The following is a 23241-nucleotide window of genomic DNA, read 5'->3' on the forward strand; positions in this document are numbered from 1 at the left end:
CTGAGGCGGCGGCCCTAGATGACGCCCTCCGTGTTAGAAGGTCTGAGCGGGCTACTGAGTCGAAAACGTCAACGCTTAAGGAGGCGAGGATTGAGGAGCGGATCATGGGTTTGGAGGCGGATTTGTCTGAGTTAAATGAGCAAGTCGTCATCCTGAGGGCCGAGAAGACACAACAGCAGGCACATCCGTCTATATCTCAAACTTCCGTCGATCCCGGTGTGTCGCGGGAGTTGTATGAAATGTGGGTCCATGCCGAGGCTCAACTTGATGTGCACAAGTCTTTAAAGGCTACCGGGAAGGTTTCTGAGGCGGAGCTTGAAGGCGTCCGTGTCAAGGCACGTGCAGCTCGTGAAGCTTGTGGTTATGACCCTAGTACACCCGGCGGGGATGATGATGACGACGTCGCGGATGGGCTTGCCTCTGATCCTTGGTATGAAGACGAGTATGATGATGGGGATGATATGGCGTAAAGCTTTTGTACTTAGTTTTTTTTTGGTTTGCTATTTTGGTGAGGGCGTCCTCGAGCCCTTTGTAAAAAGTACTGTAATCCAACAATTGAAATGGAGTAATTTCCTCTCGTTTGCTTTTTGGCCGTTTGCATGTAATGTTGATTTTGGCGGAGTCGAACATAGACCGACTTGAGGTCGAATATTAGTTAGCTCGAACGAGGTTGAGGTTTGATTGATCCGAACGAGGTCGAAAATCAAGTAATTCGAGTGAGGTTGAATGTCAAATAATTCGAGCAAGGTCAAATGTAAAGTGATTCGAGCGAGGTCGAATATCGAATAATTCGAGCGAGTCGAATGTAAAGTAATTCGAGCAAGTTGAATGTAAAGTAATTCGAGCGAGGTCGAATATCGAATAATTCGAGCGAGTCGAATGTAAAGTGATTCGAGTGAGTCGAATGTAAAGTGATACGAGCGAGGTCGAATATCGAATAATTCGAGCGAGTCGAATATCGAATAATTCGAGCGAGTCGAATGTAAAGTGATTCGAGCGAGTCGAATGTAAAGTGATACGAGTGAGGTCGAATATCGAATAATTCGAGCGAGTCGAATGTAAAGTAATTCAAGCTAGTCGAATGTAAAGTGATTCCAGCGAGGTCGAATATCGAATAATTCGAGCGAGTCGAATGTAAAGTAATTCGAGCGAGGTCGAATGCCAAATAATTCGAGCGAGGTTGAATGTAGGATGTAGAATGATTTGGTGGAGTTGTGCAAAAATGTTGCATGCTACTTTGTTTATTTCATTTATTGGAGAATATTACATGTTTCTATTTGTTCCATACATACATTTGAGAAGTTCCAGTCTACCTAGTCCCTTCATCGCTCGGCTTGGAGAAGTAGTCGATAGGCGGGGTGATGAATTATACTTGAACTTCGAGACGTCCCCTTCGTCGCCTCATTGAAACCTCCCCGATAAATTTTATACATTTTTTGACTATTATTTTTACAGCAGCAGTACAATGTCATTTTCTCATTGAAAACTGGCACGGAAGGGAATATTTTCAAGGTCAAAATTTTAGAAGACATTATTTAAAAATGAGGAATTAATGCGTTATCCAATAAAAGAAGAGGAAACATTTTGCTTCAGAGCAGAAGATTTGCTTCATGAATCAGAGTTGGTTATCACCGTTAGTTTTTTAACACATTCTTTCAGTGAGACTGAAGGTGCTCCATTTAGCATACTTAAGGGACTAAATATGCTCAGTGTTATATTTGAGGGACCAAAATAGACCTACCCTCAAAGATAAGGGACAATATTGACCAAAAACTCCACGTAACGGAATCAGCTATTATTCTGATGTTGAATGTTAGGACCAAACACACACGCAAGTATACATGATCGTCAAGTAATAAAGTGACTCGAAAGTCGGATGTCGAACCCACAGAGACTTAGATTGATCGTTAACTAAGTAAACTAAAATCAATTAATTGTCCAAGATATTTAATAGTGATATTTTTCTATTAATCTACTATTGGGGAAATTAAACAAACAACAACTAATTTATCAAGAATGCGATTTTGTATGACAATTTTTTATTCAGAGGAGATGAAATTCCAGGGTTGTGGTTGGTTTATACATCCTATTAAGTTTAATAACCACACTCGTTAATCTAGATTATCTATGGTTGCTAATTAACCAGATCGTTTATATGAATAGCATGTTCCCACAATACTACTCGCATGCCCACAATATATCAATCCTATATTCCTATGGTATTGAATCTATCATGAACGAATATAATACAGTATTTAATTAAGCAAGACTGTTAGGTATATTCCTATCCTAACTGCGAAATCTTCCCCGAGCCACGGGTTCAGAAACAAGCTCTCTCTAATTCTACCCTAATCTAAACACGGCTTTCCCAAGCATAGCATAGATAGTAAATAAAACTCAACTGCTGGCTAGACAATTAAGCAATTATGCACAGAATTAGAGAAACAACCACAAGATGATAATCCGAATTAACGAAGATGTAATTAATAAACGTTAATAATCATGTCAACCACAACCCTAGAACTTAGAGTGCTTAGCTACTCATTTTCGTAGTAAAAATTTTCCAAGTATTTTGCATAAACAAATTACAATGAAAAGAAAAAGGGATGAAGAACTCTATGATTTTCTCCTCCAAAAGTTGTCCACGTAATGTCCTTGCCTCCAGTCGCAAAACTCCTTCGAAGTGGCGTTTTTAGGTCTATTTATATGTTTAGGACAAGACCTAAACGTGTAGGTCAAATCCTAGTCAAGTCGGGAAACGAATTAAGTCTTCAAAACTCGGACTGGACCTCGCCCTAGGCCTGGCGTCGCCAGCCTAACGCCAGCTTCAGCCTGGCCTTATCCTTGCAGCGCCAGCCTAACGCCAGCCTCAGCCTGGCCTTTGCCTTGCAGCGCCAGCCTAACGCCAGCTTCAGCCTGGCCTTTGGCTGACCTCGCCTTTTCACTGTTTTCGAACACACTTGCAACGTTTAAGTATCCCTTTTGCTCTACTTTCATCTCCAATTCACTTACACATAAAATAGACTCCATTACGCACAAATAAAGTGTATGTAAAATGCAAGATACGTAATGTGCTAAACTATGGAATTATAGGCCACATCACTGAATAAGGTTCATATTAAAAGGAGATGTTAAAGACACTTGTTTGTTTAATACTACTGTTTGTGATTAGTCCAGAGTGGTTATTCCAGAATCCAACGTGTATAAGCATTAATTATTCCTAACGTACAGTTATATTTTACTCCATTACAAAGTCAAAGAATTATTCTTCTTTAAACATTTCTTTTAGAGTTTCCTCTAAGAAATAGTAGGAAAATAAAAAAGGAAAGCCAAGAAAAGAAGAAATTAAATTACGAGAAAAAGTTATAGAAAAAGCAAGTACCTACCATTGTTTTTAATTTACTGATATCGACTAATCACCAAAAATAGATCAATAATTTAGAGCACAAAAAGCCAAAATAAAATGATTAAATAAAGAACATTTGAGATTTATCTTTAACATATACTTGATATTATAAAACAAATTAGCAATTTTTAAAGTCACAATTACCCCCATTTCATTCATATTTAAGAAGAAGTCAACTCTCTAATTTTGGGAGTTATAGATTCCGGCATAAAGCAGACCAATTGGATAATTTTTTTTGAAAAAATTCACAACAACTTAATTTAATAATGACGATAATTAATAATAAACAAAATACAAAGGGAAAAATTCACATAAGAACAACTGAGCTTCCTACTTTTCAATTTTATGGCCCATATTTCAATTTACAACCAACTAGCCAAAAAATATAGGCTAAGATTTAACATCCAACTCCAATAGGTTGTCAAAATTACTATTTAATTTTTGAAAAAGATTGCTCAAGCTTTTAAGTTAATTTTCGAATCAGTAACTGTGACTCAAATATTAGTTCAACAAACCAAATCCATTTGGGTGGTGAAAATTAGATTTTTACAAGCTTAAATATGTGGGTTTAAATTTTGAATTTGATTTTGTGAGAAATTTGGAGTGGGTATTATTTAGACTTGTTAGAAATTGTATAAGGAGGTTGTATATAAAATTTGAAGTCATTTAATGGAGATTTGGACTGGTTTTGAACAAGAATTACAACGGAAAATCGTGGAAGAAGTTCGTCTACAGACGCTTGTATAAAGGTGTATAAAAGTGTATAATAGTGTATAAGTTGTGTTTATACACTCATATACACTATTATACAAGATTATACATAATTATACAAAAAATTGACGTCGTCTTCTTCCTTGCGTCTTTTCTGAAATTTAACTCAAATCTTGCTTAAATCTACTCCAAATCACTTCAAATTTAAACTTTGAACACCTTTTGATATTTTCAATGAATTGGAACAACACCCAATCCAAATAACTGACAAACTAAAAAAAATCTATTTTTGAAAGCAAAGCTTTGAATAACCTTCAATGGTGGACTTTTACGTACTCTTCGATTTTTTTACATTGCAACCAGATGATATAGAGAAAGAAGCAGTAATGGCGAACGTCAACTTGAATCATATGTAGAAGATGTGAGAAGAAGAGAGAGTGAAAGCAATGGTTGTGAGAACAAAGATTTAACTCCATAGCTTTTAGAAGCAATGGTGTAAGAACACAAATTTTAAATTTGCAAGAGTTAGTGTTTTCAAAATATGTACAATATGGGCTAGGTAGGGTAAAACTTAAAAACATGGGCCATTTTTTTGTTATGGTGTGAAGTCATGTGTATTTTCTTGTAATTCTTTCAAATACAAATGCCTAGAGACTCAAAGTAGCTAGCACTTGTTGAGGCATATACTATTAACCATGCGTTTAGATATAGTATATTATGACAATTGTCATGGTTAAAAATTTAAGTGGGGATTGTTGGAATATATACTATTAACTATGAATTTGGTTTACATATAGTATTTATTTGATATAATTATTCATTCCATCTTAATAAAGTTTTAAATAGATCATATATTAGTCTGTGTCCTTTGCTTATATAGTAGATGATTTAGTGTATAGAGTTTAGCTTATACACGGAAGATTAAATCATCGGTTCTTATAAGTATAAAGTTTGAGTTCACAATCTAATGATGGAATTGGACAAACCATCAAGAATGATTGTAGCACAAGATTAAATATAATTTATCTTGATTATGGGAATGGTTTAATTCCAACTTCTTGTGCTAGTACATTTGTATGTATTGAACGGACCAAGTAAAGATAAGTATTTTATATTGACTTAACAAAAATAAACTCTCTAGCCATTAAATGTACTTATACTCTTAATCTTGATATAATTATTATTAGCTGTGTGCATTATTATTGTTTTAATTTATTAAAAGGCGAGATTCTTTCGTGGGTCAATATGCCTGGTAAATTGGATAATAATAATGTACATTGGCGAAGTAATAGTTAGTTGATGGAATCCATGTCTCGGTTTAGAGATTGATGATACACCTTTATGAAAGCTTATAAGTTTTCATGTGTAAACCCGGCCGATGAATTTTGTATCCGACACATGAAATAAGTTAAGCGAAAGTCTAAAGGAAATAATCAATAAATTAAATGGTCAGTAATTTAATTTAATTGATTAATATCTGAATCTTAACATGGGGAGTTAAATAAGATTCAATGGATGAATTTCAAAATTGAATAAGGAGTGCAATTACGCATTTTTAGTGGAATAATTCGTAATTAATTATGGTGGATATTAATTTCGAAAATTAGAAATTAGTTTCATAATTGGAGCCTTGATAATTTAATTCTGTGGTCCCTGCTGTGCCTAAATAATAGGAAATAAAGGAATCCTTTTTCTGGTGGAAAAGAAAATCTAACAGGTTTTGGAAAAGGGTTTTTACCCTTAAAACTTGTGCTATAAATACATAAGGTTTTCCACCTAGAGGTGTAGAAGAAAAGGGGCCGAAATTTTCAGCCTTTTTCATAGAAAATTTCGCCCACACGAAATTACTTATTTCCGGGTATTATTTGGGTAACACAGTAGAAGACCGTGGAACTTTCGGAGATCGTGATCGTGCGGGTGGTGGAGAATTCATTGAGTTGCTGTGGAATTGGAGGCTCACATGATAAAGGAGTTTTGTTCACGCTTCAAGAGGTAACCCGTGAAATCCCGTTTATGCTAGTTGTCTAGATTACATGTGATTTTGATACTGAAATTGCTTCCGCTGCTTATTATACTCCATCAGCACTAACATGAGAAATGCTGAATATTGGATAAATCTATAGTTTTCTAAGCAATTTTTAAATTTACTCTCTCCAATCTAGTTTTGTATAAGCTTATCTTATTAATTACATTTTTTATACGCTCTTTACATAATTAAGATCAAAGAAATATTCCTGGTTATACGGTCAACCTTCTTTATAACGGCATTATTTGTCAGAATAATTTTTGACTGTTATAGTAAAATATTGGTAAAGAACATATATTATAACATAATATAAATTAAAAAAAGCTCGAATATTATAATGAAGTGTTGTTATGGAGGATAACTATTATAGAGAAGTTTGATAGTATTTCAATCATTCATCATATGATCGAACTTTAATCAAATTCTATAGTGTAGAATTCCCTAATTAATTATTTTATAAATCTTGTAACTCAAGTTTAAAGTAGGATTTAAACTTATATTATGGTTATATAGTGTTCAATAATCAACCTCATTTAATATGGTTAAATATACTCGGTAAACGAAATAATTGAAGTTCAGATCCTATAAATTAGAAATTTCTAATGCGCCTCTAATGTCATTAACATGTAGCAAACTAATAGCAAGGCATGACATGCAATCAATATTACACTAAATCATATCAATTTATTATGAGTAAGTAATTCAATAATTTTATACTTTATATAAAATTAATTATAGTAAGTGATAAAAATTTAAATTCAATAACATGATAAATTTTTACGTGACCAGGAGGCGACGGGTACGAGCCGTGGAAACATCCCCTTCCAGAAATGCAAGGTAAGACTGTGTACAATAGATCTTTGCGGTCCGGTCCTTTTCCGAACCCCGTGCATAACAAGAGTGCCTTTTTTTTTTAACAAAAAACAAACATAATAAGTGAGCATTTGGACATAAGAATTGTAAAATTTCGAAAAAAAGTGGGGAAAAAATCAAGTGAAAATGATATTTGAAAATTAGAGTTGTGTTTGGACAGGAATACGATTTGGAGTTGTTTTTAAATTTTGTGAGTAATTTAAAGTAAAAATTTTCGAAAAAATTTTGAAATTTAATTTCAAGTGAAAAAAAGTAATTTTTTTTTATGGCCAAACGGGTTCTAAATTTTTATGGCAAGGAATCCTAGATTATAACGTTAGTTTAGAGCAAAAAGAAGAAATATGTGTGAATATAAAATTCAAGAATTAAAAATATTACCAAAATTGCTAAACCCCAAAAAAGACGTCAATGCATACATCATATCATCATCCAAACACCACCCACCCCACCAATGACAACCCCCCCTTTTCTTCTCTAACTCAAACTCACTGATTTTTTAGGTCTTTTCTTATATATATACACAAAAGTCCTTTTACAATGGCCGCACTGAGAGTATTTTCAGTAGCTTCTACTTCAACTTCTTCTTCTTCTTTTCATTGTTACCCTTCAGTTTTCACTAAATTCAAATCTAGCCCCACTTGGGCTATTTCTTTTTCAGTTACACCCTTGTTGTGTTCAAGAAGAGCAAAAAGGATGGCTCATTCTATTGCTCGTGCCACTCTTGGTTTAACTCACCCAAATCAAATTGAGGCCCCTAAGGTTTGGAGTTTTTCTTTTTATTTATTTATAAAGATTTGATTTTTATTGTTTTTTAGTCCTTGTATTAAATTGTGGCATAGCAATTGTTGTTAATTATCTTTTTTTCTTTAGTGGGGTTGGATTATGATTTGTGATACTATTTATTCTTATGTTTATCTTTGTGAATTCAGTGCAAAGAAGTGATCTTTATTGTTTAACAAAAGCAAAATTGAGCAAAAAGATTTGGATTAGGATCTGTGATACCCTTTAGTCTTGTGTTTATCTTTGTGACTTCAGTGCAAAGAACTGATCTTTATTGTTATTGAATTGAAACAAAAACCAAATTGAGCAAAAAGATGTGGATTAGGATCTGTGATACCCTTTAGTCTTGTGTTTATCTCTGTGAGTTTAGTGTAAGGAACTGATTTTTAATTCTCCTTTCTCTTTTTTCTTAGTGGGTTTGAATTAGGATTTGTGATATTCTGTAGTCTTGTGTTTATCTTTGTGAATTCAGTGAAAAAGAACTGATTTTTTAAAGTTGTTTTTTGGTCGGTTTTTCATGAGGTTGGATTTTGAAGTGTGGTACTCGTTATTATCATGTTTGTATATGTGAAGTTGAAGGGAAGCCTTGGAGCAACGGTAAAGTTGTCTCCGTGTGACCTATAGGTCATGAGTTTGCGTTAGGGTAGGTTGGCTACATCACACCCCTTGGGTGCGGCCCCTCCCGGACCCTGCGTGAATGCGGGATGCTTTGTGCACCGGGATGTCCTTAACATCTGTGAAGTTAGTGCAAAGAACTGACTTTTATTTATACTTTTTGTCTTGTTTTTGTGGGTTTGGATTCTGATGTGTGATACCCTTTGCTCTTATATTTATCTTTGTGAAGTCAGTTCGATATTTAGAGTAGCTAATGATTGTTTTTATGTGAAACTTGGTGTTATTTCTGTATCTCATGAACAAAAAAAGCTCTTGATCTCCCAGTAGTTTTAAATTTGCCATTATATTCTATTTGAATTAACCTGTTGGAGTGCAATATGCTTGAATATAGCGGAATGGATATAAAGGATTCAGACTGCCCGCTTGCTAAGAATGGAGCATTTTAAAAAAAATCTACATAGATTCTACATAGAGTACAATATGCTTGAATATAGCGGAATGGATATAAAGGATTCAGATCGCATCACCTAGTTTGGGATCGAGAAAAGTGATTCTTTTTGGGGGCTATAGTCCTAACATTTTAGAATCTATGTAGATATTTTTTAAAATGCTCCATTCTTAGCAAGCGGGCAGTCTTTGATACCTGTGATCTCTATTTTGTGATTCTTGTTGTTTATATGTATGGTAGTTCTACAATTTCCGGACTAAATCCTTTCTCTCTTTTTGGAACATGAAAGATTTCATTTGCTGCTAAAGAGATTGATTTGGTGGAATGGAAAGGAGACATACTTGCGGTAGGTGCCACGGAGAAGGACTTGGCCAGAGACGAGAATTCGAAGTTCCAGAATCCAATATTGCAAAAGCTAGACTCAAAGTTGGGCGGTTTATTGTCTGAAGCTTCATCCGAGGAGGATTTTAGTGGAAAGTCCGGACAATCCACAGTTCTTAGACTTCCTGGTCTTGGCTCGAAAAGGATCGCTCTAGTTGGGCTTGGCTCATCTGTATCATCAACTGCTGCTTATCGCAGTTTAGGGGAGGCTGTTGCTGCAGCTGCCAAGTCTGCTCAGGCTAGTAATATTGCGGTTGCACTTGCTTCTACTGATGGGCTGTCTGCAGAATCAAAGCTTAGCTCTGCCTCTGCTATAGTAACTGGTATCTATTTTCTTGATCTTCGCTTAAATAATTGAACCATATTGAGAAACTAAACTTGGGGTATTTTGTTGAATGTTATAGGAGCTACACTTGGGATGTTTGAAGATAATAGGTTTAAGTCTGAGTCAAAAAAACCAAGCTTGAAATCTTTGGACATTCTTGGACTGGGAACTGGACCTGAGATAGAGAAGAAACTCAAGTATGCAGAAGATGTCTGTGCAGGTGTTATATTCTGCAGAGAACTCGTCAATGCACCCGCCAATGTACTTACGCCTGGTTAGTGATCTTCAATATATTTACTTGTTGTCGCTTTTATTAGCTTGACTCTTAGCTATTGACATGTGGACTTTCGGCTGCAGCGGTACTTGCTGAAGAGGCCAAAAAGATTGCCTCCACTTATAGCGATGTCCTTTCTGCAAACATCTTGAATGTTGAGCAGTGCAAAGAATTGAAAATGGGATCTTATTTAGCTGTTGGTGAAGCTTCTGCAAATCCTCCTCATTTCATCCATTTATGTTATAAGCCTACTGGTGGGGAAATCAAAAAGAAGTTAGCCTTGGTTGGAAAGGGATTGACTTTTGACAGGTAATTCTATCTTCTCTAAAATGAGATGACCACATGTTGGAAGAATAAAAAGATCGATTTCTGAATAGGCTGAAGTGATATCACACTTTTATTGTTGCTACCTTTTTTTTTTTGTGTATGATTCATTGAACAATCTTTTTCATGTTCCCAGTGGTGGCTACAACATCAAGACTGGACCTGGTTGTTCGATTGAGCTTATGAAGTTTGACATGGGAGGGTCTGCAGCTGTTTTAGGTGCAGCAAAAGCTCTTGGTCAAATAAAGCCTGCTGGAGTAGAGGTAAGTCCTTTGTCTTCATTCAAGGGAAAAATGTCCTGATTTATTTACTCGAGTTGCATGTATTCAATTAATCTCTTTTCTCCAAACTAATTGCCATGTGACAGGTGCATTTCATTGTTGCTGCTTGTGAGAATATGATCAGTGGAACAGGCATGAGGCCCGGAGACGTTGTCACTGCTTCAAATGGGAAGACAATTGAGGTAAGGTCATTTTTGCCTTTAGGAGTTAACCCTATTGGATCTCCTTTACTCCCCTTACCCAACAAGCTCCTTTTGAAGATTGTCCTTCAGTTTTCTTATTGGATCCATTTTACTTTTGTGGTATTCGTGATTCGGTTGGGGTGTTTGGATGTGCCGAAGCTCCTTAATTTAAGTTTTGTAGTTCTTGTAAAGCTCAAGTTGTTTCATTCTTTTGTTTTGTCAAAAGATTTTCCTTTTTTCTGTATAATTAGGATGTTTTTAACTTTACTATTCGTACATTGTTGACTTGTTAGTTTAGGACCAGGATGATGCAAGTCTGATTCTTGTTGTCTGTTTTGCTAATTTTACTTTATTTGACTGTTTTTTGGTTTTCTGTTTGTGCTTTGATCTGTATTGTAGGTTAACAATACTGATGCTGAGGGTCGGCTCACACTTGCTGATGCGTTGGTATATGCCTGTAACCAAGGTGTAGAAAAGGTAGAAATGAAACATTGCTATTATGCATCTGTCTCTGTTGGAATCACTTTACGCTGTTAACCATTTAATATGTTTCTTTTGCTGTTCCATACTTCACACCCCGAAAGGGAAACCTTGTAACTTTCATTGGTCAATGTTCTTGTATCTATCAATATAATCAGTTAGTTGGATGCTTGAATAGACATGGACATGAAGTCATAGATATTATTAATGTTAGAGAGACATGATGCTAATTGGCAACAAGATAATGTTTTTAATATAGTTTTATTTTCTAAATAACCAAAAACTTCCAAAATTAAACGTCATAGCTATCACAATAGTTTATCAGATATCCAACTTTTTATGTAACAAAAAATGTAATCAGATCCTTTACTTCGATCTTCATAACTTCACTCTTGCTAAGAAAGCTTGTACAGTAGTCAGAAATTTATTCAGTACATTGGCATGTGTTAACTACATGATTGATCTTTATGCAGATAGTTGATCTGGCTACATTAACGGGTGCTTGTGTGGTTGCTCTTGGACCTTCAATTGCTGGTATGTTTGCTTGTGCCTCTTCTTGTTTTTGGCAAAAACTTTATGCATATGTTTTGGTCAGTTTACCATTTAATCTTCTAGTTTATACACGAATCACATTTTCAGCCGTTACTTTGATTGCGAAAAAAAATAAAATTATGTCACTGAATGCACATGTTGAAGAAAGAAAGAGTAGCGAATCTTTTGACTGATATTTTAACTCTGAGTTTTGTCTACCGGAATTTTATTGAATATCTTGTATACAAAATACAGGTGTTTTTACTCCTAGCGATGACCTAGCAAAGGAGGTCGCTGCAGCTTCTGAGGTAAGCGGTGAAAAGCTATGGAGAATGCCTTTGGAGGAGAGTTACTGGGACACTATGAAATCAGGAGTGGCTGATATGGTGAACACTGGAGGTCGTCAAGGTGGCGCAATAGTTGCTGCTCTCTTCCTGAAGCAGGTAGTCATCTTATCACTCTAAAAGTTTCTCCACTTCGGTTGACATGTAATTCAGTCGGAGCCACCTTTTAGCTTGCATTGATTAAGGAATTTGCAACGTCATCCATTGAGAATATCTGGCTTGCGGCCTTCTTATGAGTAGATGCGCTTTGGCCCCCTCCTATATTGCATCCTTGCACATGCCCTTATCAACAAGATAGCATCTTTGCACATGTATGCAGACTTTGTACCCAACAAAGTTCAGCAGCTTCCCAATGATGAAAATCTCGTGGGTAGAATTGAAATATAATATACCTGGATCCAAAGACCCATAAAAAAAGGCAGCCCGGTGCACTAAGCTCTCGCTATGCGTGGGGTCTGAGGAACGGCCGGACCACAAGGGTCTATTATTCGCAGCCTTACCCTGCATTTCTGCAAGAGGTTGTTTCCACGGTTCGAAACCGTGATCTCCTGGTCACATGACAACAAACTTTACCATTTACGCCAAGCATTTCATATTTCATGACGATAAAAATGACCTAGACAGGTTCTTAGCTTTTGTTGCTAATGGTGCAAGCTTAAGTTTAGTAGAGCCCAATGTTTCTTCTAACATATCATAAGAAAAGAAAGCCGACAAGGACTGGAACTTAAAGACATTATAAAATGGCTAAAGGACCTTTGTGTTCACGCCTACAGATTTTAGGTTCCCAAAAACTTGCGAAAATTTTCTGTGTATGAGCTTTTCATTTAATCTTACAGAGATCTTTAAGGAAGACTCATGCTGTTCCTTTTGGTTGAGACAAGAAACATGACATTTTGGTTTTCGTTTTCTTTTTCAGTTTGTTGACGAAAAGGTTCAATGGATGCATATCGACTTAGCTGGTCCTGTCTGGAACGATAAAAAGAAGAATGCAACGGGTTTTGGTGTTTCAACTCTAGTGGAATGGGTGCTGAAGAACTCTACAAACTAGAGCGGGTCAGGTTTCCGCCATATAATGGCCAACAGATGAGAGAATTATAATCTCATGGGACTTTTGATGTTTGAGGAGAAATGCATCAAATTTTATGAATAAATTTGGGGTGAGGAGTGGTGGAAAAGGGAAAAAGCAATAGTATGGGCATTGATCTAGGCAAATTGGAGGATACTTTAGCTGCTTACTTGTTTCCTAGATTTATAAAATGTCTAAAATTTGCACTTTGTTTTATCAAATGAAATTTATAATTTTCCGTTTTATCGAAGGGGCCTACATCATACCCTTTCTCCGGACTCTACGAGAACACAGGATGCCTTATGCACCGGGCTACCTTAAATGGTTGATCAGTAAGGTTTTGACAGGATTCAGATTTTCGATTAGAACTTAACATACCTTACACTTCTTTTTATACTGAAAAAGGAAATGTTTTCCTTTGCTTCTTTACAAGATGTGAATGCAAATAAAGGAGAATATGCTGGAAAATTGGTTGGATGTTTACTAGCCTGCAGCTTTAGATTAAGGGATGGTGTTGTGTGTGGAAAAAAAAGGTAGTTGCACAAAGCATTCCCTATTTATATAGGGTCGGGAGAAGGATTGCACCATTATGGGTATGATGCAGATAGTCTACCCTAATGCAAGCATTAGTAGCTATTTTCACTGCTCGAACTTGTGATATATAGGTCACATGGAGACAATTTCACCGTTGGTCCAAGGCTCCCTATATGTCGTAGGGAGTCGAAATCATAAAGAACATATTGAGAGTAGAAAGTCGAATTTTTTAATGAAAAAGTCATCTTCTAACAAATACTATATATGATGTAATAATAAATGTTGTATTACATCATTTCTGAGCAAGCAAACCTTAAAAAGTGACAATTGATGGGGTCACTAAATCAACTAAAATTGTGCCTTATACACGATGATTAGCACTTTCCATGGCTTAGGAAGATATGTTAGATATTTTGTCTACCATCATAATATTATTCTTTTTTTTTGGATTGTTTTGAGGCTTCATAGCAACTTTGGAAAGCGAAGAACTAACTTTTAGTCAACAGGAGTCTACTTTTATCAATTGAACTTGGTTCTTGGTGTAACTGGTAAAGTTGATGCCATGTGACCAGAAGTAGGGGTGTTCATAGTTCGGTTTGGATCGGTTTTTCCCTAAAAAGAAACCAAACCAAGTAAGTCGGATTTTCAAATATTAGAATCAAACCAAACCAATTAAGTCGGTTTTTTCTCAATTCGGTTTATGTCGGATTTTGTCGGTTTTTCATTTTTTTCGGTTATTTGTCAGATTTTTCTTAAATATAAGACATACACTACCAAACACATACTTCGGCGATCACATTTTCAATGTAACACTATCAAATCAATTTCCCTTTGAAAAATCTATTATTTACCAAGATATATTGATGATAATTGGATCAAATAGTGATAAATAATTTAAGGGCTCAATTATAAATATATTATTTTTAACACGAAATGGATTCTTACACTTAACAAAAGAAAACTACCAATCAAACTAGAATGTAAAGGTAAAGAACTATACTAAAAGTGGCAAACTATTAACATTTACCATAAAATTTTTGAAACTTTGTATAAAAATATACATATATATAGGTGTAATAATAAATTTAAAATAGCTACTCCTATAGTCGGTTTGGTTCGGTTTTTTTCTGATTAAAACCAAAACCAAACCAAATTTAATCGGTTTTTAAAATTCAAAACCAAAACCAAATCAAACCAAAAAGTGTCGGTTTGGTTTGGTTTTCGGTTTGGTTCGGTTTTTCGGGTTTTTATAAACACCCCTAACCAGAAGGTTACGGGTTCAAGCCGTGAAAACAGCCTCTTGCAAAAATATAGGGTAACGCTGCGTACTATAGACCCTTGTGGTCCAACCCTTTCCCGCACCCCGCGCATAACGGGAGCTTAGTGCCCCGAGCTGTCCTTTTTAGTCTACTTTTATCTATTCGACCTTATCACTTATTCAAAGGCAAATCCATTCGCTACTCATCGGGTTGAGCGCATCTTTGATACTAAATAGGGCGAGCTGTTTGATGGTGACTTCTTCAAATATGGGTTGAATGTGTTAACCTTACAAAAAGATATTCAATTGCTAGGCTAAAGCCAATTTTTAGCAAGGTGAATAGGCAAGGTTAGACAAAATTTCTTATTTTATTGTTGAATAAATACACACAACTTCCATATAATACTCGAATTCTCCATTTTTTCCGGTCAAATGGCACTATATAGCCTCTCTTAAAATAATATCCGAAAGAAAACACACACACACATTTCTGTTTGTTATATACAAAATATATAATTTTATACACTTCTGGCTACAAAATGCTAATAGTTTCGGCTGCGGACTACAAGTGATCTTATTTCATTGTTACATAAATACAAACAACTTCCATATTATACTCAACAACAATAACAATAACAACAATCTAGTAAAAATCCCACAAGTGGGGTCTGGGAAGGATAGAGTGTACGCAGACCTTACCCCTACCCCGGAGGGGTAGAGAAGCTGTTTCCGAAAGACCCATGGCTCAAAAAGAAAAAAATTAAACAATAGATCAGTGACAGCAACAGAAGCCAAAAAAATAAAATAATATCAACATCGTAAGAAACAGAAAATAAATGTAAAAGCAATAGCAATAACCAGTACTAATGCCATAGAAAATAGTGAGGAAGCTACATAAACCACTAACAACCCAAGGCGAAACATTAACAGACTAGTGTCCCCCCCCCCCCCGGAAACAACGTAGAAAAACACTCGACTCCTTCCTAACCTACAACCCTAATAGTGCTCGACCTCCACAAATTCCATATAATACTCGAATTCTCCATTTGTTTCTATGTTTGATGCCAAGATCAGACATCGAAAGAATTTAACTTACATACACTAACAACGTAAAGTTTTTTTACACTATCAGTGTACTCTAAATTCTTGTAAGTCATAGCATGTTATATGCCTTATTTTCCATATTACTGATTCCACTAATTATAGGCCCTACCTGTAGTTAGCTTTTATGCAACATGTTAGTGTAAAAATTTATTTACACGATCAGTGTATATAAGTTAAACTATTACAGAAGTATGTATCAATAACACTAAACATGAATTATACATCAAGCCTTTGCAAAGCTCAAAAGATAGAACAAGTCAAGCAAAAGCATTATGAGCAGTTACAACTTACAGCAATAAAATTTACTCAGTATCTTCACTGAAATCAGGCTCTGGAGGTTTTTGCAGCTTCATCAGTTCCCGAGCAGTCTTTAGATTTCGATTCCTGTGAACCCCTCGGAGAGCATTAGCTGCAAATTTTGATACCAAGAATGTTGCACGAATACTATAAGGTGATCCACCTGGAGTGCTACTGGCCCCGGCCAGCGCTTCTGCTTCTTCGTCTTCTTTTCTTTGAAGTTCCATAAGTTTCCTTTTTGTGAAACGCCTCCACGCTGCTTGGATAAAGCAAGCAGCCCAAGTCCTCCAATGTTGTGAGTAGAACCGGAACGTGTGCTGAACCTGTCTACTGTGAAGCTTTCTGAACTGACTGGCGACGAATTTCAATTCGTCTGCTATAAGAGCAAAAGCCTCTACTTCTGTTAGAGCTTTCACTGTACGAGTAGAAGATGGGAGGTTAGAACCTGATTTTGGGTCTAGTGCCCAAGTTAGAAGTTCCTCTCCACAAAAGTCGGATTCTTTTAACAAACTTCGGTTGAAGAAACCGCTTCGCCCACCATCAGTTGTCACACTCTCAAGCCGACCTCGTATGACAAAGAGCATTTCGTCTACTGGATCTCCTTCTCGAACAAGGTAAGTATTCTCGATGTACAAACAGGGTTTTAGACGCTCGCAAATTGCATCGAGCAATCTCTCCTCCATATTTGCAAATAGAGGCACCTGAAAATCAACAAAGAGATATTAGTAATGCAAAACTAAAGCTGTGACTGCTATGAGATAAGACGATTAAAGGTGGGAGAAGAAAATATAACAGAAGAAGCATAATATATTATTTAGTTACCCTCTTCACTAGAGCCAGACAAAGATGACGCTTAATATCCCTCCTGAGATCCTTGGGCAAATTCTGAACTATATTCTCTTCATCCACTCCGCGTGTTTCTTGCCACTTGTACTGATCATAGCCCCTAACCCGTTCTCGGAGATCTTGTGGAAGCAATCGGTGATGCATCCACTGTTCTGAGTCGCGCCTTTTAACTCTCATCTCCTCAAGTCGAATAGTAAGAGACTGAAGGTATGTCTGTGACAGCCAAATACCAAACTCTTGAGTTACAAATTTCCCATGGATACAAATGCCATTATCAGAAACACTTCAAAGAAATTAAAAAATCATAAAAGAAACATCTCGTTGAACAACAGATTTGAAGCATTATGTAATTTTATGTGACGAGAAAATCTCTATATAAGATGGTAATTACCTGCATATTACCAATCAACAGTGCAAAGAGAATGAGCCCGAGTATTGCAAGTGCAATAGAGAAAAGAGACTCCCCGGGAAATGTGCTAGTTTGAAGTCCCTGTCCAAGGGTACTGCACAAGTAAAACATGTAAAAAAGAATGTCATTACTAACAAATGTACTACAGAATTAAAGGCAAAATAATGTAAATGTTTCATTTAATTAGTTTCGCGAAATCCAGCCTAATCACTTCTTCTTTTCCTCCAGTCCTCTGTTTAGGAACTACGAATAAAAGAAAATCCTACCAATACTATTAGTCAAACCAATTAGTGAAACTCTGACGTAGGAATAATCATTGTAATACGATGATAGCACCTGATTAGCAAGAAATTCCCTGCTCTTGTCGTATTGAACCGGAAAAAGCATATCACACTGGAACAATTGAATTAGGTACTCGTCTTGTATATGCGCTATAACTCCCGTAGAACCCTATAGTCTTGTTACCTTATCACGAACAAAAAAAAAGACCCTATAGTCTTGTTCACGTTGAACTATAGGGAGACTCGCGAAAAGGAGAAAAGAAGAATGTTATTTGAGTATAAAAGTAAAGTCACCTCAAATTCTGGAGTCCCCACCACAAACAGTAGCAATATTTAGTCACGAACTTCATCGAGAAAACTATGCCAGATGACAAAGCCTGCTTAAAAATTCCAAAATCAAATGGTCGATTGTCGTCACTATCTACAGGGCATGCTTCATTTAAAACCGACTCACTGATACTGCTCCAAGCATTATACCCTGTCATTCCTTGATTGCCACAGTACAAGAAATCGGTGTTGCATGTTCCATTATGTTTACAAGCTTCTTGCCAGCATGTATCATAGCGTTCCACAGAAAGCAAATACCAAAAGGAACCAACTATCTGAAAAGAACCAAACAGAAGGAAAGTAAGAAAGCTTCCTTTTTACGGAGAAAGAAGAACATTGTTAATGCCTGACAATCTATTGAGAAATAATAGAAATAACACGTGAAAAATTAAGAAAGGTGAACCAGCTATATGGACGACAACCAAATTAATTCCAACAATACTTTCAAGTTCAAACCGCAAGTTTTAATGATCGATTCTTGTTATTTGACGTTATTTTGATGATTTGAGGTAGCGAGCAAGTTTAGCTCATAAATCTAAATAAATCATTAAGATTAGGCAGAGTCCTAAATTTTAACTCAAAAATGTACTATGCAGGTGGTGTTAAACACGAAAAAGGGCAGCACAGCACAAAGCATCCCGCGTTCGCGCAGGGTCCGAGAAAGGGCCGCACCACCCCAAGCGGTGTGATGTAGACAACCAACCTTAATGCAAGCATTAGTGGCTGTTTCCACGGCTCGAACCCATACATATAGGTTACACAGAGACAACTTTACCGTTACTCCAAGGCTACCCTTCGTGGTGTTGCAAAGACGAACCATCCAAAATTCCAACTTATGGAAACAAGGCCCAAAATGACCGATGCTATGCAGAACAAGTAAAATATCTATTCTTATTAGAATGAAAGAGTGAACTCTATACCAGCAATTGAACCAGGAAACACAAAACAAGCTGTGTTTCGTTTGCTTTACAGATGCGGTTTTAGGCTTTTAGCTACTTCAAAGAAAAGTAAGATGCTATTTGCACAGATTGCATTTTTACAAAGATTTCCCCTCATAAGAAGCTCCATAATGACAGGAAAACTTACAACAAAGTAATATAGGTTATACTACGCAGAAGCAACGGTAGAAACAGTTGCTAGCAAACATTTCGACAACTGAATAAGTAGCTTACGTGACTAGCAAGCATGTATAACAGCAAATAAGATGCAGCGCCAGCCCATGCAGTTTCAGCAAAGACACCGGTAGTTCTTTTCAACTCTGCAGTTAAGGGTATAACTCGAGCAAATCTGGGGATATACTGAAGCAAAATGATATAGAGCAAAGCTTGTTTGGTAGCGAGTACATCAGAACCTGCTGATCTCTGCAGGAATCTCCCGACTACAATCTGCATAGATCCACGAGAGGAAAAGGAAAGTGAACAAGAAGGAAAAAATCATTTACAAGTACATATTGGTAGTGACCATAAGAGCCATGGTAAAAGACTAGTAATCGAAATAAAGTTGCAATTTGAGGAGATACCAAAGAAATATAAAGCATTTTGTTAAAACCTGAGGCAAGGGAAGCACAGAAAGAAGATCGAGGATGAAATAGAACCGCAAGTATCTTTTAGCAATCTGTCCAGAATCTATCACAAGTTCACCCCGTCCAAAAACACGGGATGATGGCGCAATATAAGCTGTACGAAACTGAAGTGCCATGTGAATAAGATAGAAAGCATCAACAACGGTACGTAGTGTAGTGGCTATGACAGCTAGCTTTCGATCAATCTGAAGGCAATTTGACGTGTTATTAAAAACTGGAAGGTAGAAGAATAGCGGATCCACAGATACCGCCAGAATGCATGATACAACAAAGAGCTTATTCCACAAGAGAAGGAATTTATCTTGAGGATCAAAAATCTTATTCTCTGAAACTTTCAGATCTTCAGGAAATACTGCCTTAGAGACACCAAAACCGAGTGATCGACCAATAGACTTGAGTCCTTCCGATCCTTTTCTCATTCCTCTCTTAAAAGACCTTGACGGGCTGTTAGTTGCATGGCCAGAATGTCTAAAAGCTTCCATGTTGAAGCCACATATATTTGTTGCAATTGATGCTAAACGTGAGGATACATTGGAATCAAGTCATCCGCCCTAAATGAAAATTTGATGAAGCAAGATTAGCAGCCAAATGACGATAGAGATTCTCAAGGGAAAATCATCAATGACTAAACAAAATGGCCATAACTAAATTGACTAAATTCTAAATAGTAACATCTTATGTGTAATCTTTAACGAATAGAAAAATGTCTAATCCAACTAAAAGATTGCTGAAAACAACCTTCACAGACAATGAGGACAAGATGTAATCTATGAAAACCAGAATACATTGATTTACCACATATTTCTCAACAGCTATTTAAGCAACAAACTGTAGTTAGCCCTCAGCTCCAACTGCCATTTCATATCAAATAAATCAGGAACTTATGGGATCCAGTTTCATCCATTTACCCTTGATTTCACATTAAGAAAAAACGATGTCTAACATATAAGAACATAGAACCCCCAAATATGTGTGGAAAGAAGTGGACTGAAACAAAAGATTGATAATCTCAACAAAGGATGTTCTAGTACCTCACAAACTTCTCTCGCTGCCCACCCAGATATTGGGACTTGGAACCACAATCAAACATTTTGTACAGTCAAACACATATGTAGTAACTGCAACAAAGCAAAAAATTCCAGGTTCAGGTTCGAAAGTCGAGTGTGTAATTTTCTTCAATTTTTGGGAAGTCCAAAACATCGACATCAGTGCTGCTTTCAGAAAGCAAGACCCTTGCCGTTTAACATCTTTCTTTACTTGCAAAAAGCCATCAGGGAGATAAATACATGCGAGCAGCTTTATTTTCCAAAATGGGAACCATGAAAAAGAACATCATATTGAGCCACTTCAACAACAATCTCAATGTTCTTTTCTAACATGGAAGAAAAAGTAAGAAAATCGAACTCAAACGAAGTTTAGAAAAGTGAAGAAGGTAAACTGGAATAAGACTCCATTTAACTAGTCAACAAGAAAGAAACAAAAAGACCCATAAATTCAACCAAAAAAGAGTGAACTTTTATGAAGAATTAACCTAAATAGCCGCCCACCCGATCTCTTAAACTAAAATAGCCGACGGATTTATACTATATGTATAATTCGTGTATAACATATGTATAACTGTGTATAATTAATGTATAATCTATGTATACCGGCTAGAAAAAGTAAACATTGAATCTTGCCGGCTATTTGTGTAACAATCCCTTTTTTTATTGACAACTTCAGCTGTAAATTTTACATATAAATTCACACAAGCAATGCAGACAACAAAAACAGATGATAACATAAATAGCAAACTACTCAAGACTCCATTTAACGAATCAAATGAAGCAAAAAGAAAAAGAGAAAAGAAACATAAAACCAAATTATATTTCTAATTAAATGAATAATATCTGCAAGTGACACAAACCCCATAAATTTATCCAATAAAGATGGATTTTTATGGACAATTTCAGCTGTAAATTTGTATACAAAATTGACACAAGCAATTCAGACAACAAAAAGAGATGATAACATAAGCAGCAAACTAATCAAGAACCAGTAAAGAAAACAACAAAAAAAGAGAAAAAAAGACAGAAAACTACTTCCTCTGTTCCAATTTATGTGAACCTATTTCCTTTTTGGCCCGTTCCAAAAAGAATGACTCTATTCTAAATTTGGTAACAATTTAGCTTAAACTTACTATTCTAACCTTAATGAGAAGCTTTTATAACCACACAAATAATCTGAGCCCCCTTTTTGACTTGTTTACGACCACAAATAATAAAAGTCTTTCATTTTTTTCTTAAACTCCGTACCCAGTCAAACAGGTTCACATAAATTGGAACGGAGGGAGTACATAATATTTCTAATTTAATAATTAATATCAGCAAGTAAAGATATATAGAAGGCACAAACCCCATAAGTTTAACCAATAAAGATTGACTTTTTATTAACAACTTCAGCTGTAAATTTGTATATAAATTCAGACAACAAAAACCAGATGATAACATAACCAGCAAACTAATCAAGAATCCATTTATCTAGTCAACAAGAAGGAAACAAAAAGACCCATAAATTTAACCAATAAAGATTGAATTTTTATTGACCACTTCAGCTGTAAATTTGTACTATATCAGTTCACATAACCAGCAAACTAATCAAGACTCAATTTTTAAAGTTTAAAGAAAAAAACAAAGAAAAGAAAAAGAAAAAAAAAGAACAGAGAACTATATTATATTGCTAAATTTTAATGAATAATCTCTACAAGTGAAGATATAGGGGAAAAAAGTAGATCAGAGAAAGGGACTTACAGTTGAAGTCTTTTGAGGATAAATTGATGAACTAAGTTGTAAAAGAGATAGAGAAGAAGGGGAAGAAGATTGTGGGTGTGTGTGTGTGGGGGGGGGGGGGTAGGTGGGGGTGACGGGTTGTAATAAAAAGCAGAGATGAAGTCAAAAAATTTCTGAAAATGTACAGTATCTAAGGGATGCAATAAACATAGAAGTCAAAAGTGAGGAACAGAACAGCAGAAGTTGTAATAAAATAGACACAAGTTGGGAAAAATTTGTAGCTTCCCAACCAAAAAGACCTCCTCTATCCCAATTGGCCAATTTTCTCATTTTCTCTTTTTCTTTAATTTCCATAATATACCATTCTTTGTTCTTTCTTTTTTTAGAAGAAAAATGCTATGTACTCTTGTTATTCTGTAAATGGAAAAGGAAGTGTTGTAAAATTAATTCAAAGTTGTAGTATAAAACCTTAGTTATTTAGGATTTGATTTATTTAATTCATGTCTAAATAAGATTTGTAGTCAGAATTATAAAAGAGAATTTTTTATCTAGCTAAATAGTGTAATTTTTCATTGAAGGAGTGTCAATTGACACCCCTTGAATACATGTGGCTCCGCTACTGTGAGGAGTAGAGATTCCGGACGTGAAAATGAGAGAAATAAAAGTATCTATTAGTCTATTTCTGTCAAAAAAGTATAGTATAATGGTTTAATTAAGATTTAATTGGGGTTGATCTTAAGAAATTTCGTTAATTAATTTATCCAACTGAATCCTATAATTTGGTTTTA

General features: G+C 35.8%; 2 protein-coding genes across 3 annotated transcripts; one reads left to right on the forward strand and one right to left on the reverse strand.

The window, feature by feature from the left end:
• On the forward strand, positions 7486 to 13292 carry LOC109226455 (leucine aminopeptidase 2, chloroplastic). Its single transcript, XM_019391208.1, has 10 exons — positions 7486 to 7775; positions 9149 to 9563; positions 9645 to 9839; positions 9923 to 10148; positions 10300 to 10426; positions 10531 to 10626; positions 11026 to 11103; positions 11580 to 11640; positions 11893 to 12080; positions 12898 to 13292. The coding sequence occupies exons 1-10, from the start codon at positions 7554 to 7556 to the stop codon at positions 13027 to 13029; spliced, it is 1740 nt and encodes a 579-aa protein (XP_019246753.1). The 5' UTR covers positions 7486 to 7553; the 3' UTR covers positions 13030 to 13292.
• Positions 16078 to 22668, reverse strand: LOC109226456 (probable cyclic nucleotide-gated ion channel 5). 2 transcript variants are annotated; one of them, XM_019391209.1, is made up of 8 exons: positions 22475 to 22668; positions 20717 to 20803; positions 19652 to 20236; positions 19276 to 19488; positions 18071 to 18378; positions 17478 to 17589; positions 17063 to 17299; positions 16078 to 16941 (listed from the first exon to the last, which is right to left on the reverse strand). In XM_019391209.1, the coding sequence occupies exons 3-8, from the start codon at positions 20165 to 20167 to the stop codon at positions 16246 to 16248; spliced, it is 2082 nt and encodes a 693-aa protein (XP_019246754.1). In that variant the 5' UTR covers positions 20168 to 20236; positions 20717 to 20803; positions 22475 to 22668; the 3' UTR covers positions 16078 to 16245. The 2 variants fall into 2 exon arrangements, with proteins under 2 accessions (XP_019246754.1, XP_019246755.1); XM_019391210.1 differs by lacking the exon at positions 20717 to 20803.

The sequence above is a fragment of the Nicotiana attenuata genome, chromosome 6 (assembly GCF_001879085.1).
Source record: "Nicotiana attenuata strain UT chromosome 6, NIATTr2, whole genome shotgun sequence".
Lineage (NCBI taxonomy): Eukaryota > Viridiplantae > Streptophyta > Magnoliopsida > Solanales > Solanaceae > Nicotiana > Nicotiana attenuata.